Genomic DNA, 14,952 nt, shown 5'->3' with positions numbered 1-14,952 from the left:
GACGTCGGTTTACTAAATCTTTTCAAAACTGGAGATACAACTATAGACTATAATAGAGAAAGTACAGTTACTTAAACATATGAATACTTATCAACATGAGTGTGCAGAATGAATGGGTCTCTTTATTGGTGTGGATCCATTTAAAATAAAAATGAACAATTTCCATCATTCAAAACTGTTGTTCATAAATGAACAAACAAAGGGAGGTACACAAAGGTGGAATAAATATCACAAATATACAAGAAGAAAAAAGACTATAGATGCAGGCAGTGTTTTGTTTTCCAATGCAAGGAAGCCTATCCTGTTACGTGTATTTCTTCATTGTTACTCAGCACTTTTTGACCCTAACTTCCGTTTTGGCATTCTTCTAATCAGAACACGGACATGGATATTGTCGTCTGTTACTATTATCTTGAAAAGAGTTGCCAAGTTTTACTGTGGGGGAACTCCATAGTATAATGAAATATTGGGACTAAATAATGAGTTTCACCATCACGCCATTGGTGTGTCCCTAGTGCCTGAGTCATGCTTTCTGTGTGTTTTGAAAGTCTTAAGAGACCTGTTGGAAAGCAATTATCTAGGTGAGCTATCATGCATCGAGGCAGACTGCTGACGGAGTTTGAAAGCTGGTGAAATACTTCTGCATAAGAAACATTTCCCGTTGCTTACAGAGGCAACTTTCTTACAACAGAGCATCCAAACTATTAAACTATGTTGACATTTAGAGTGACATATTCAGTTAGGAGAATTATTTTCATGTGGTTCTGACTTGGTGATCCACTCCACTCTCAAAGATCACTTACAGCCCGGGTGCACCTGCTATTCGAAACTGGTCACAGTAAAAAGTCCAAGTCAAAGTCCAAGTCCACCCCCCTTACTACACATATTTCTTATTTTGATTTCTAACCGTTTATACGATGTTCTTGCATAGTACTGTAAATTTGTATGTCATTAATAGGCCATTCAATCTATAAGGTTTGAACCCAAATAAATTGCAATAGTAATCGTTTAAGGTTTTTATGATCATCCAATTAATATGCCAATTAAATAATTTGTGGGTCATGGTAAATTCAGGGGTTGAAACCATTTGGGTTACCATTAACAACCTATAGACAGTATACGGCAACAATTTATCATTTTCCTTATGCTTTAAGTAGCATTTGATGTGTCAAACTAGGGTGGTTTTCATGATTCTGAACCCATCTCAAGCATAACTTTTGCACGAAAAACACTCCTTGGGCTATAGGCCATAGCCACTTGCCCAAATGTGCCCAAATGTGATGACCTCATCGACAGCTATGGTCGTTTTTAGCCTTCTTCTTCTTCCTCTCCTTTTCTTCGTTTTTGAGTGGTGCAACCGCTCCTACAACCTGTCTGTCTGTCTGTCTGTCTGTCTGTCTGTCTGTCTGTCTCTCTGTCTGTCTGACTGTTTAGGGTACCAACAGGGGGTGCTATTGCACCACTCACTTCAGACAGGTCTGATCCATTAGGTCGCGAATACAAGCGGCCAAAATGAGTTTTCTTCGACGGGTGGCTGGCATCTCCCTTAGAGATAGGGTGAGAAGTTCAGTCACACGAGAGAGACTCGGAGTAGAACCGCTGCTCCTTCGCCTGGAAAGGAGCCAGCTTAGGTGGTCCGGATGCCTCTCGGGCGTCTCTCTAGGCAGGTCCTCGACGCACGTTCCACTGGGAGGAGACCCCGGGGCAGACCAAGGCGCAGTTGGAGGAAACGCATGGACTCACTGGCCTTGGAACGTCTCAGGATCCCCCAGGAGGAAGTCAATAATGTTGCTCTGGAGAGGGAAGTCTGGAGCACTCTGGTGGAGCTGTTGCCCCTGCGACCCGACTACGGATAAGTGGTTGAAGATAGATGGATGGATGCTTTTCCATTATACTGTGCTATGCCAATTAGTAAATGGTAAATTGCTTTTATGAAATATTTAGCATGCATTAGCAAATACAGAGAGCAAAGTTTTGCCTGTAGGTTTATACTAACGTTTTGTCTGGTATCCTTTTCTTCTTCTCCCCAATTCAGTCGTCATGCCAATGGATTTCTCTCCACACACATTGCAGTGTGTTGTATGCTACTGACTCACCTGCCAGTGGGGAGCCACCGGGAGGAAGTAGAGACTCTCGTAGATTGAAAATGTCAGAATCGATAAATACATCTGCGAGAGTCTAAATCTTAGGCTAGCATGCATGCACTGTATAAAAAACAAAAATTGTGTCCAGCTAGTTGGTCACCTCGAACCGAAAATGTTCAGACTACCGTTAATTGAGAAACCTGTGAACATTCTCACCTCAGAAGATCACACTTCTTGAGAAAGCTTGACCTTTCTTTCTTTCTTTCTTTCTTTCTTTGATGTGACATCTTTCTGCTACTGTTTAGTCATCTCTGGTGATGCCAAATCATCTTTATTAATTTTCAATGAAGATGTCTGCACTTATATGGAACTAGCCCAACAAGCAGGGTTGAGGAGACTCATGTGATGATGGGATCAAGAAGAGGAGCTATCTATGTTTTAGATCAATAATTGCATTTCTGGAATACTTTATAAGACTAGATGTTAATTTAGCCTTAAACATATGCCAAACTGTGGTGCATCCTTGCAACATTGGTTTTAAAAGAGTAATCTTGCAGCTCTATTTTGTGCTAGCTGTCTTTAGCAGCAGAGGACCACACAACCATACAGTTGAGTACTCCAAATGTGAAAGAACTAATGCCTGTCTTACTTCCTTTCTAATGGTGTAATTCAGGGAGAGCATATTATCCTGCCCCATTTTTACAACAGTATGAATTATGATCTGACCTGATCTCCAATCCGACTCCTCGGTCATTATTCGCTCGCTCTGCAGTGCTTAATTTGGCTGTCCTCAATAAGCATGACTACAGGACAAGACAGCTACAGGACACCAACTTCTACAGTATAGTCGTCTTTCGTTTACCAAGTGAGCATGTTTTTCTCACTCAGGGCAAACAACCCAAAAAGCATTTGAATTTATATCTGTACAAAACCCCATAATTCCAGTCTTTTACACTATCCCTAAGGTTTAATAAGAATCCTATACATCCTCCTGCATGGACGCTCCATAGTGTCAGCCTAACCTCTTAACATTTCTACTTTTGTAGATAATTCTTCAGAGCTCCCTTCTTTTGTGAAGGATACAGGTCAATGTTGGAGTCCCTGGCCCCACTACCCTCAGACATTAGTCACTTTTTCTGTGGAAGCACCGAAGCACTAATTTGTTTAGTTTTTTCGATACCTGGGTAATCCGTAAAGACGATGTCCTATCCACAGATTTATACACTAAGCCCAATGACGGTAACAGCCTCCTCAGAGAACAGTTTACCTTACAGTCAGCTTTGCAGGGTTAAATTTAAACGCATCTGCAAAGACCCAAATTATTTCAGCACTCATGCACAATGATTGATAAATTCAGACAACAAGGTTATACAGAAAAACAACCTCATACTGCTGTTTATATAATGAATCAGAAACCCAGAGCTGTCCCTACATTTTTTTATCATTACATTGTTCATTACAAAATACTAAATCTGACCCACCTAGAGTGGTCTTTTCTAGGGGTAGAAATCTGAGAGTTTCATTGGTCCATTCTGACCTTCCCTCTCCAGACATTAAACCACAATGCACTCTCGATGGGAAGTGACTTGATAGGCTACTGTAATAAACCTTGTCTCAGGTATGAGAAATGTAAAGAGCCCGCCCACAGAATATTTCTACTGGGAACATTAATAATGGAGGCAGAACTTAAAATGTCACATGAAATTGATAACCTTAATTTATTTCATACCGCTAGCCCCTGTCTATCTTCACCCCCGGCAACCCCAGCAGTGACTGCAAGACAAATAGCTCAGCTGGGCTTCGCTCTGTGACTGAGCACTCAGCACACAGTTTAGTAGTGTCCTTTCCCACAAACAATCATCTTCAGTGTCCTCAAATGATCAGCTCTCAATCTCTCGGTCACTATCATGTGAGTGCCATCAGTCTGTGATTGACACTTCACACGTCCAATGGTAAATGGTAAATGGTGCATTTACCGCTTTTATCCAAAGCGCTTTACATAGATTGTGCATTACATTCACCCATTCATACACCGATGGCAGAGTCAGAGGAAACTAAGCAAAGCACCAACCTGCACATCGGGAGGAATTATGGGTCTTGCTCAAGGACACTTTGACACTGACTCTGCCAGGCTAACCCAGGTTCACTATACTGTACAACTGTAAAGTAGTGTAGCAGCCTACTGTCCTTTGTATTATTACTCTGTCTATATGGATTGTACTTGACATCCATACGTTGTCTTTGTAAGGATCTGTATTAGTCCCCTTGAGATAATTTGTACTTTTTCACCTGTCCTCCACTGTGGTCCTACCCCCCCATGAGACTTACAAATCCCAAATGTTTGTAAACAAATCCCAAATGTTTATAAACAAATCCCAAAAGGTTTATAAACAAATCACAAATGTTTATAAACAAATCACAAATGTTTATAAACAAATCACAAATGTTTATAAACAAATACCAAAATGTTTATAAACAAATCCCATGAGACTTGGTCCTACCCCCCCGACCATGAGACTTACTACAGGTCAACTGGAAGTGGTCCTACCCCCCCCATGAGACTTACAAATCCCAAATGTTTATAAACAAATCCCAAATGTTTGTAAACAAATCCCAAATGTTTATAAACAAATCCCAAAATGTTTATAAACAAATCACAAATGTTTATAAACAAATCACAAATGTTTATAAACAAATCACAAATGTTTATAAACAAATACCAAAATGTTTATAAACAAATCCCAAATCCCATGAGACTTGGTCCTACCCCCCCGACCATGAGACTTACTACAGGTCAACTGGTAGTGGTCCTACTAACCACTGAGCTGCACCCTTACAGGTCCTTTTGGTGACATTTTTAGAACCATCTCAGAGTTAATGAAACACTCAGGATGTTGCTATAGGAGCAGTGAGCAGCACTGCATGTATAATGACTTCATGAGCACTGCCAGTTGAAGACCCATGATATGAACATGAGGAGAACTTAACATGCAAACGCCACAGAGAAAGGTCCAGTCTGGTTCAAACGTAGCACCTCCTTGCTGTATGGCAACAGTATGGGTTGGCAGGTGAATCCAGTCCCAACATTTTAGTCTAATAAACTTGTTAATTCTATAGAAAAGACACATTTTATACAGATTCAATCAATGTGATCAGTGGCTAAACGATTCTGTCATGTGAGCTAAATGAGATTTAGGTTGATCTTATCTTATTACTTTTTTGTGGGGCGACTGTGGCTCAAGAGGTAGCAGGTCGTCCAATGATCCATGGGTCGGCGGTTCGAATCCCGGCTCCTCCTGTCTACATGTCGAAGTGTCCTTGGGCAAGACACTGAACCCCAAATTGCTCCCGATGTGCATGGCTTCCGCTGCAATTGGTGTATGAATGTGTGTGTGAATGGGTGAATGTAATGCACAATCTATGTAAAGCGCCTTGGATAAAGGCGCTATATAAATGCACCATTTACCATTTGTGATCACTGAATTTAGTGACACGATAAATGGACGCTGTAGCTGCTTTCTGAGACCAATGTGATGAATTTCCACCGATATACACATTTCCTGAAGAAGCAATGTAGTGTGGCTATCTTTAGACATTCACATTTACAAAAGCCTGGTACATTACAACGTAGCACTTGGGCACCAGCTAAAGTAGCCTAAATTGAAAGCTCAGCCAGAGGGAGAAATTGCATAATGTTCAAGTGGTATAATGGCCGGGGCCCATTGTCGATTTGTTGGGTCCAATCATATACAGGTAGCACTGAATTGCTGTAATGAAGACGGACCTATAATTATCCATGCTGATAGAACCCCACTCGGAACACACCTCTAAATTATGGTATACCAACTGTTTCTCTCTTACTGTTCAGCATGCCCCAGGCCAGGGTCATCAAGTACTGCTGACTACTATAGACATACGCACACAACAGCCGGGACTGTTCTCATTTTGTCAAATTGCTCCTCTGTTGAGGCGTTATTCTCTTGTAGTAGAATAGTTTATCCAATATGCCAACACACTCTCCATATGATACATTATATTTCCAGATTAAGTTTTTATTTCCATTTTGAGATTATATACATTAATCCTTTGTTTAAATAGGGGAGCGGCCTCTAGTCTACACAGACGGCAAGGTAGCAGTTTCAAACAAAAGCAACATGATTACTCAAAGCTTACATTCCTCTTTCACTAACATTGTTATCGTCATCCTTGCATATAGGTCATACTGACCTCATGAACCTTTTTATTCAGTTCAGTTGTGGGAAAGACCACGGGACTATTGGGAAAGTTTGAAGCTATTCAATCGGCTACTGTATGACAAGGATAAATAATGCACTTTAATATATGCATTGTGGCACACTTAGTTTAAATCTTGAATTACAGCTTCTATAGCACCCGAGGAGGCTGTGTAGACAAAGCTGGTAAACATTGTTTCTGCAACTATCAGTGACATTTGTCACATTTGTGGCACCCCCAATGGGTCCAAGTAAAATTTCCTTTGGCCCTGCGATGTTTAAAAGTCCCTCAGTATGTGATTCAAATTTGTGGAACGGAAGATATGTTCATGATTGTTGTAAAATTGTCCCCAAAATAAGGGTATTATAGCCATGGCCCATCGTGGTATATTAAACATGGGTATGTGATACATGTTTACCACATGAATCCAAACCTGGGAGTAGTAACAAAAAGTGAACATTTTGGGGTTGAGGGGTTTGACGCACGCACGCACGCACGCACACACACACACACACACACACACACACACACACACACACACACACACACACACACACACACACACACACACACACACACACACACACAGACACACAGACACACAGACACACAGACACACACGCACACGCACACACACACACGCAAACATAATCGTGCCCAAGTAAATTTCCTCTGTACAGCACTGTGTGTGAATGTGTGAAGTTACTTGGCCAATAAACTCTCATTCTGATGTACAGTACATGTAGTAAAATATTTGAGATCCAGAAGATAACGTAAGGTGGAAGCATATAGCCTTATAACAGAATATACACGAAAGATGCAACCTGTCCTGATGAGATGAGATTCAGACAGCACCCTACAGTTGAATGATGACTGAAAACAAGCAGTAGCGGGCTAGTAATAAAACAAATGGCAAGGGAAACTCTTTCAATAAGGTGACGTGAAGGAGGTAGTATTCATAGAATTGATAACCGGTTATTGGGAGGGAATTGGGCGACCTGTTTCATAGCATACTATACTGTTAAAGGTAATGTAGGATTTGGTGCTGAAGGAGATTGATGCTGTCTATTCTTCATTGTACTATCTCATTGTATGTATCTTCATTCATATTCCCTTTACTTTGTCAAACCAACAAAATAACAAATAACAATAACGAATAACAAATATGAAACTCAGTCAGATCCAGAACCCAATGGTGAGATCATTTCCTTCACGTTTCTCTGTCAATTAATTATTCATAATGGTAAATTAAATGCTCATTATGCACCAAATCTAATGAGAAGACAGGTAATGTACACTGATTTATATAACACTCTAAAATGAAGACAAGAATATGAAATACAAGGATAAAATATGCCAGCCAAGAGCAAAAACATCTACTACAGCAATGCAATTGGCAGTGAAGGTCAGTGAGCTTAGCAATGATCACCTCTGAGACTTACATTGCACTGTTCTTAAAAGACATCAAGTGTGTATTTTTGATGCTAAGAGCATTTTATTACAAGCATACAATTATTTAATTCCCAAAACACTACTGATCCAGGGTTTATTCACAATCCATGGACATGTAATTGCTGAATGCAGTGAAAGCAGGAGTCAGAATGCTCTTGACACTTGGCCTTTGTCTGTGAAGCTCCATGTTGTTATCTGAATTCAGCCTACAGGACATTGTCTGCATTCGTCTATCTGACAGTTAAATTTTCCATTTTATTGCTACTGTATGTGCATGAACACAAATATGATAATGTATGGATTCCGATCATTTCAGTCCACCAAGGCCGTTGACCACCATGGCTTATTTTGTAAGCTTTCGTATATGGAATGTACACGTGATGAAAAATAAAAAGCAGGTGCACCACTGAGAGTTGTGATGGCCCTGCCCCCTCTGCCTCACTGTAGGCTAGCCGGCAGCCTCTGTGATGGCAGAGTGGAGCTGGCCAGCCCAATTGTACTCACCTGAGGTGGGTGTGGCTTAGGGCAGTACCGGTATATATGGAACTCTCTTGGCTGCAGCCCAGTCTCTCTCTGTCCTCCCTGCAAGCAGGACCTGCTTGGGTTGCCACCTGGCCCAAGGGCCTAACCAACCTTTTGTAAAAGTTACGTTTTACACCATTTAATACAACATGCACACAGCACTCTCCACACATCCATACATTATGCAGATGTTACTGATGACTGATATCCTCACATCCCACGGTCTGATTATTTACCATTCTTTAATTACTTAAAAATGTTTATACTCTTGTGTGGACTCCCTGTTTTTGCCATGCATCCCCTAGTGCATGACAGAGTATACTGACTGAGGGCATCACTGCCTGGTCTGGAAGATGTTCCACAAACACATTTTAGGTCCCCTACAGAGGATGGTCAACAGAGAACAGCATACCACCAGGACAGACCTGCCAGCCATGCAGGATCTCAACTCCTATAAATAGCTGGGTGAAAGCACAGAGATTACCAAAGATCCCAGTCACCCGGGCACCCCAGTGCTGGAAAAACAATTCGGCATATCAGGTGTTGATCTACAGTAGCAGACTCGATCATGCACCTGCCTTGTTGTCAGGTGATGTAAAAAGTAATTAATTGGTTAAAAACTGTCCTTATTTGAAAGCATTCGAATAGCAGCTTACTCAGAGGTGTCAAGCATGTGACCATGTGGTTCTAAAAACATAATATTGCATATGACGTTGATTACTACAGTATCTGTGGGGTAGTTGTTTGGTGCTTCTTCCCATTGAGCAGTGCCCATACAGTAGGTCACACTCTTGCCCTATCACATATAATCTAACTTACTCCTCTCTGTAAAAAGAAGTGATCTATTAACTGTGTAAACCTTTATGCAATTTCATCATAGACACAAAAATGAGCTAGCCATCTGCACTTGGTTTGACTGGTTTAACATAATATTAATACATTGTTGTGAACTGCCCTGTGATTCACAACAAAAATGGGAGGCCACACACAAACCACCAAACAAACCTACAATGTGTTCCTGTCAGTAGTGTCAGTATGCGTGCATGGATGTGTAAAAATGTGTAGTGTACAACTGTACAAATAAACCAAACAAACATAACCTAGATGCTGTTTCCTGGTAGTAGAAAGACTGACTCTGGCCAACCTGCTTTAATAGGCACCATAATGACTTGAGGCAGGTGCCCATCTCCCTGACACCTCTGGCAGACCGGCAGCAGCCTCCCACACAGGAACAGTAAAAGAAAAGACAAACACAGATGGTCACATGAGCAGATGAGGTTTCTAAGTATGATTTACAATCACTAAATATAATTTGGGTACATGGATAATATGGAACAAAATGGATTGGATGGACTTAATATATATGGACTTAATTTTCCTCAAGGGCCATTCCTCAAGGGCCTGCCCCTAAGTTACCAAGCTGGAGGCCCAGTCCACGCGCGCAATAAAATAGGGTTTTTATTTTTTCATGAATTAATTAAGCTTAGAATAGATGTAGAACAGTGGTTCTCAACCAGTGGTCCAGGGACCACCAGTGGTCCTTGAGGGGGTTCCAGGTGGTCCCCAGCTAAATGATGGAGAGTTGGTAAATGGTAACCAAATGGACCCTTTTAGATCTTTAACTCTTGAGAGTGTAAAATTAATTCATTTTCAGCGCAAGACCCCATTTGAAAAGGGCAGGGCAGGGCTCTAGCAGTGATTCTCATCGTTTTAATTTGAAGGATGTCCAGTTTGACATGCATAGGCTACTGACCCCCATTTAATGCCATTTATATCTGGCACATCAATTCATTATAACTTTTATTTAATTATTTTTATATCTTAAAATCAATGTCAACTTAACTCTGAGAGTACAAATGGAACCAAATAGACTTGTTATGGTCCATTTGGTTCCATTTGTACACTCTCCATTTTTACACTCTCTGAGCAACTTGAATATAATTAAGTATTAATGTCATTATGGTAATCTCACACTTCATATCGCACACACCATACCTGTAACTTTCATTAGCCCTTCTAGGGGCCACAAGGTGGTGCCTCGTGGCGCCGCAAATGGCCTGCGGGCCACCTATTGGGGAACCCTGCAGTAGCCCCGTGTGTGTTTCCATTGCAGTCTGTACATCCCAGTCCATGTACAAATGTGCCAGAGCCAGCATGAGTAATTAATCAAAAAACAGTATGGGCATGGTGGTGGAGCTGGAGCATGAGGATAGGGTACAAAGACCAGACCAGGTTGCTCTTATCCTACCGGGGGACGTTAAAGGTACACCTGAGTAGTTTTTGTCCCTTAAAACTGTGTTTACAGTTTTATGGAATCTTAAAGAATCACACTGACTTTATTTGCAGGCATGTCACAGTTAAAAATCACACCTGTGTGAAGTGAGGGGCGCTAATATATTTAAGTCTAACTCATGTTGATTAGGTGCCTTACTCATAAAGAGTTCCTGGCTGTTCCCGCGCCTGATATGAATACCTTGATAAGTTGATACCTTGTCCGGGCCGCTATGCAGCCCTCACATCTAGAGTTCGGGCCACTATGCGGCCTGTCACACCTGTGTCGCACCACCGATCCGACCAATATGGCCATATATGGAGATCTCTGTATTTCAGTCCTTGTCCCTTTATGCCAATATATGGAGATCGCTGATGTCATCAGTATAAGCCCAAATGATCATGCCCCCTTTTGTGCCCATATATGTAGCTGACTGATTTGTACTGCATTAGGTCTTAGTAATGCTGAGTAATTAAAAAATGTGCTCTGACAAGCAAAGTGTGGCACATCATTGAAAGTCACCTTCTATGCTGTCAGATGATCTGCAGTGGAAGTACCCTGATATCCAATATCGAAGCAAAGTGGTCTAGCTGTGTCCATGATCCAAGAATCTGTCGAGCATCATCACTGGCACAGAGGTTTGCCCAGTGCAAGAGAACATTTAACTACCAACATTTTGTTTTTGTTTTGTTTTGGAGTATGGAAATATGAAAAGAAAAGAAAGGGAACATTACAGGCATATTTTGAGCTCTGCTCTATTGATTAAAGACTTACCAAAGTCACCTTGGGACAAATTCATATGAAATCTAACCTCTTCCCCCTGTTAAAAAAAAACACTGCTTTCCTTGAACCTCCAACAGAGAATTATCGGTGAGGTTGATGCACACAGTGTAATTTTACATATTCCACCCCAATCAATAAAACAAAAGTGAGGCTCACTTGCTCTAGAAGAAATGTGATCCATTTTAAGAAATGCCCATACCACATGCCAATGTACTAACAGCCCAACAGTCAGTAGAGTAGAGTAGAGTAGAGTAGAGTACAGTACAGTACAGTACAGTACAGTACAGTACAGTACAGTACAGTACAGTACAGTACAGTACAGTACAGTACAGTAACCATGTCATTACACAACAAATGCTATCTTATTTCCAACTACTTCCCAGTTGCATTTACACCCTTGCTCACTACATGTAAACAATTAGCAAAAGGTGACAACGTCGCAAGGGAGCCACCGATGCCTGACGCTAGAATAGGAGAGAGCAGGATAACAGAGTCCTACAAAGAAACATTTCATAACAACATACATCGGCATTCAGCACATTGCAGAAGAATTCAGAGAAGATGTGATTATAATAAGATCTTACTGCCACTCTCCATACTAAACCTAGAGGTCAGATTTTTTTCTACACTGAACATAATATGGTCACACAAAATCATATTTGTTTTCGTTGTAAAATCTACTTTTACAGATATCTGCAAAAGTTGATTTTACAATGAAAACAGATGTGATTCTTCTCCTTGTGATTTGATCTATAGCCCACTTTTTATAGAAGGGTCTCTTGGATTTTAGAAAGCTCCAATTTCCTTATTTAACTTTGCTTCTCCTCTAATTTAATACAACAGTTGAAGATATAGGTTATGCAGATATTCTGATACAGAATGATGATGAATCTGATAGGTCATATGATATAGGTTTAACCACAACCTGATTTAACCCAAGCCCATAACGCTTTGCATCATGACACATTGAGCTCACCTTGTAGATCTGCTATTTTCAAAAATATATTGAAAGACTGTGACTAATTCAGAATATTTTTGAAACATTTTAACAACACAAATCTTGTATGAGGGGTCGATATATATGCTGCAACGTAGGGTCTTTGTCCTACTCCTCCTACCAGCCAACACTCCCCACTGACACGTAGTTACCCCCCCAGGAAGGATGATATAGGACCAAGAGTGTCTATTTCAAACAAAGTGTTTTTTGACTGGGGGGGTCATATTTTGACAGGAGGAATTGCCTGTCATTATTAGACCCCCCCTGTATTATGATGTATATTAGGATGTTGATATTCATTCATCAGCCAACACTCCACACTGACAGGTAGTACCCCCCCCCCCCCCCCCAGATAGGACGTATAGGGCCTTAGTCCTACTCCTCCTCCCAGCCAACACTCCCCACTGACAAGTAGTTACCCCCCCCCCCCCCCTGGAAGGATGATATAGGGCCATGAGTGTCTATTTCAAACAAAGTGTTTTTTGACTGGGGGGGTCATATTTTGACAGGAGGAACTGCCTGTCAGAATTACAGTACATTTCAAGCACAACTCAATACAAAGACTGTTAACTGTGAGTGGACCACCCATGTCCACCCAGTTCCAATAGATGGCGCTCATGGCGGTAAAATGATGCCAAGTGGTGCCAACCGCCGGTCTCTGCAGCACACATGCAGTTAAAGCATGAGTTAAAGCTGTTCGCCGAACATCAAAGTTCATGATTGGCCATATGAATACGCCCCCAGTTTACGTTGTGGTTATTGACCAATGATTCACGACGTTACTCGAAGGTGATGACGCTGTTACGTCAAAATTACCGATGATACACGCACACAGCCACACACACACACACACACACACACAAAACAACAAAGGAGGGTATTATTATAAAGTTATGCATGGACTTTGTAAACCCGTATCCTATCTATATAACCAGCATCTCCAATGTTTATGATCCTAACATTTTCACCATGTCATTGAAAAGGGGAACAAACCGGGTAAGTCATTTCACATTTTGCAGGTATTTTAGCAACATTGCTAACGCTAGCTTTCAGCAGAGATCACTTGCTAGCTACTCAAGCTTTTTAATGCATATTCAGACGTTCTTTTAGTTTTGTCCATTTGTTATGTATCTCTAACGAAAAGGCTAATGTACGAGTTTGGTGTACTACTGTGTATACCCTGCGCCTTGGATCCCCATCAAGAGTTAATTGACTCAATCAACTCATACAAATGCATTATTATTCAATCAGGATGAGCGGACAATGGGGCATGAACATTTTGTTGTAAATCCGTAGTATGTATGTATTTATTTTGAGCAAGTGACTGTCATGATGTCATCATGGATTATACCATATACACAGTAAGAGTAAACATCTTAATATAACTGTCTCTGACAATGTACAATGGATGGTGACTCTGAGTGAGTTGTCGCCTACACTCTTTGGGAAAATAAATAGCAGAGATGATTTCAATAATAATAATATAAGTATACACTTTATTTGTATAGCACCTTTAATGACATCAAATGTATGCAGCCCAAACCCAAAGTGCTTTACATAAAATCAAAATGCTGTGTAGGCCTATGCATGCATATTATTCACACTATTCATTCTCTGCATTTTATTATTTTATACTTATATTCTGAATGTGTATCTTGTTTCTTACTGCTCTGACAGGCCTGTGATGTTTACTTTTTTTGATACACTTGCAGGTCCTGTAAAAAGCAATTACGTCTGCAGTGAAATCTACTGTCTATTCTAAAATGGTATGGGCAAACATCAGAAATTAATTATGCATCAACTCAACTGCATCAATTCTTCATAGTGATGGCTATCGGTGTGAACTAGTTATTGTCAATGAGATAATGAGTCATTTTAATGAGTAACAATATTTTACTAATATTAACATATATATATATATATATCTTGCCCTTGTCCAGATCCGGATAGCAGCATTGAATGCTGCTTCAGCAGCTGCAGATGAGTCTCAAGACCCCTTGAGAAGTCGCAAGGGTCAAACAAAGGAAGCTCAGGTCCAGAATTACAAACCAATGAAACCATACAGTTGAATCAAGTTATATTTGGCTTTCCTTAGTTTTCATGCGGACATGAATTTCCCTGGATTTAAAAAAAATAATGTCACATTTGTTTTCTACAGGAAGCTGGGGCTTTTGCTCTGTATCACAAAGCTTTAGATCTTCAAAAACACGACAAGTTTGAGGAGTCTGCCAAGGCCTATCATGAACTACTCAATACCCCACTGCTCAAAGAGGTATTATGTCACAACATATACAGAAACTTAAATCTCTCTAGGCATCTACCATGCATCATTATTGGTTAGTTACACAAGGATCAGGATTTACCTGTTAGGAACATGGCGTGGTGAATGGTCACATAAACCATACTTGTTCAAACATACAAATTACGCAAACAAACAAACACTTCAAAAATAATGTATCATATACCAAAGTTAATTATAAAAATAGATTTACAAGTTAAATGCAGAGGACAATGCCTATTTCTTTGTTCTGGTGCCACATTCAGAGATTAAAATAGGGTGCATTTTGCATCCCAAAACGCAGTTCATATTTAAGGGACGCAATAAAACA

At 40.6% G+C, this 14,952-nt stretch overlaps 1 protein-coding gene across 2 annotated transcripts in view; it reads left to right on the top strand.

The window, feature by feature from the left end:
* Nucleotides 1-13,187: 13,187 nt before the first annotated feature.
* The window catches only part of cabin1 (calcineurin binding protein 1), a 75,228-nt gene continuing 73,463 nt past the window's right edge, over nucleotides 13,188-14,952 (top strand). For both annotated transcript variants that reach the window (XM_080766556.1, XM_080766555.1), the window contains exons 1-4: nucleotides 13,188-13,339; nucleotides 14,056-14,109; nucleotides 14,284-14,376; nucleotides 14,502-14,615. In XM_080766556.1, the coding sequence (XP_080622682.1) occupies nucleotides 14,107-14,109; nucleotides 14,284-14,376; nucleotides 14,502-14,615 (210 nt within the window). In that variant the 5' untranslated portion in view covers nucleotides 13,188-13,339; nucleotides 14,056-14,106. The remainder of the gene's footprint in view (nucleotides 13,340-14,055; nucleotides 14,110-14,283; nucleotides 14,377-14,501; nucleotides 14,616-14,952) is intronic.

The sequence above is a fragment of the Protomyctophum bolini genome, assembly GCF_963924005.1.
Source record: "Protomyctophum bolini genome assembly, chromosome: 6".
NCBI classification, from domain to species: domain Eukaryota; kingdom Metazoa; phylum Chordata; class Actinopteri; order Myctophiformes; family Myctophidae; genus Protomyctophum; species Protomyctophum bolini.
Note: the sequence above shows the minus strand (reverse complement) of the source record. Positions and strands in the feature narration are given on the sequence as shown.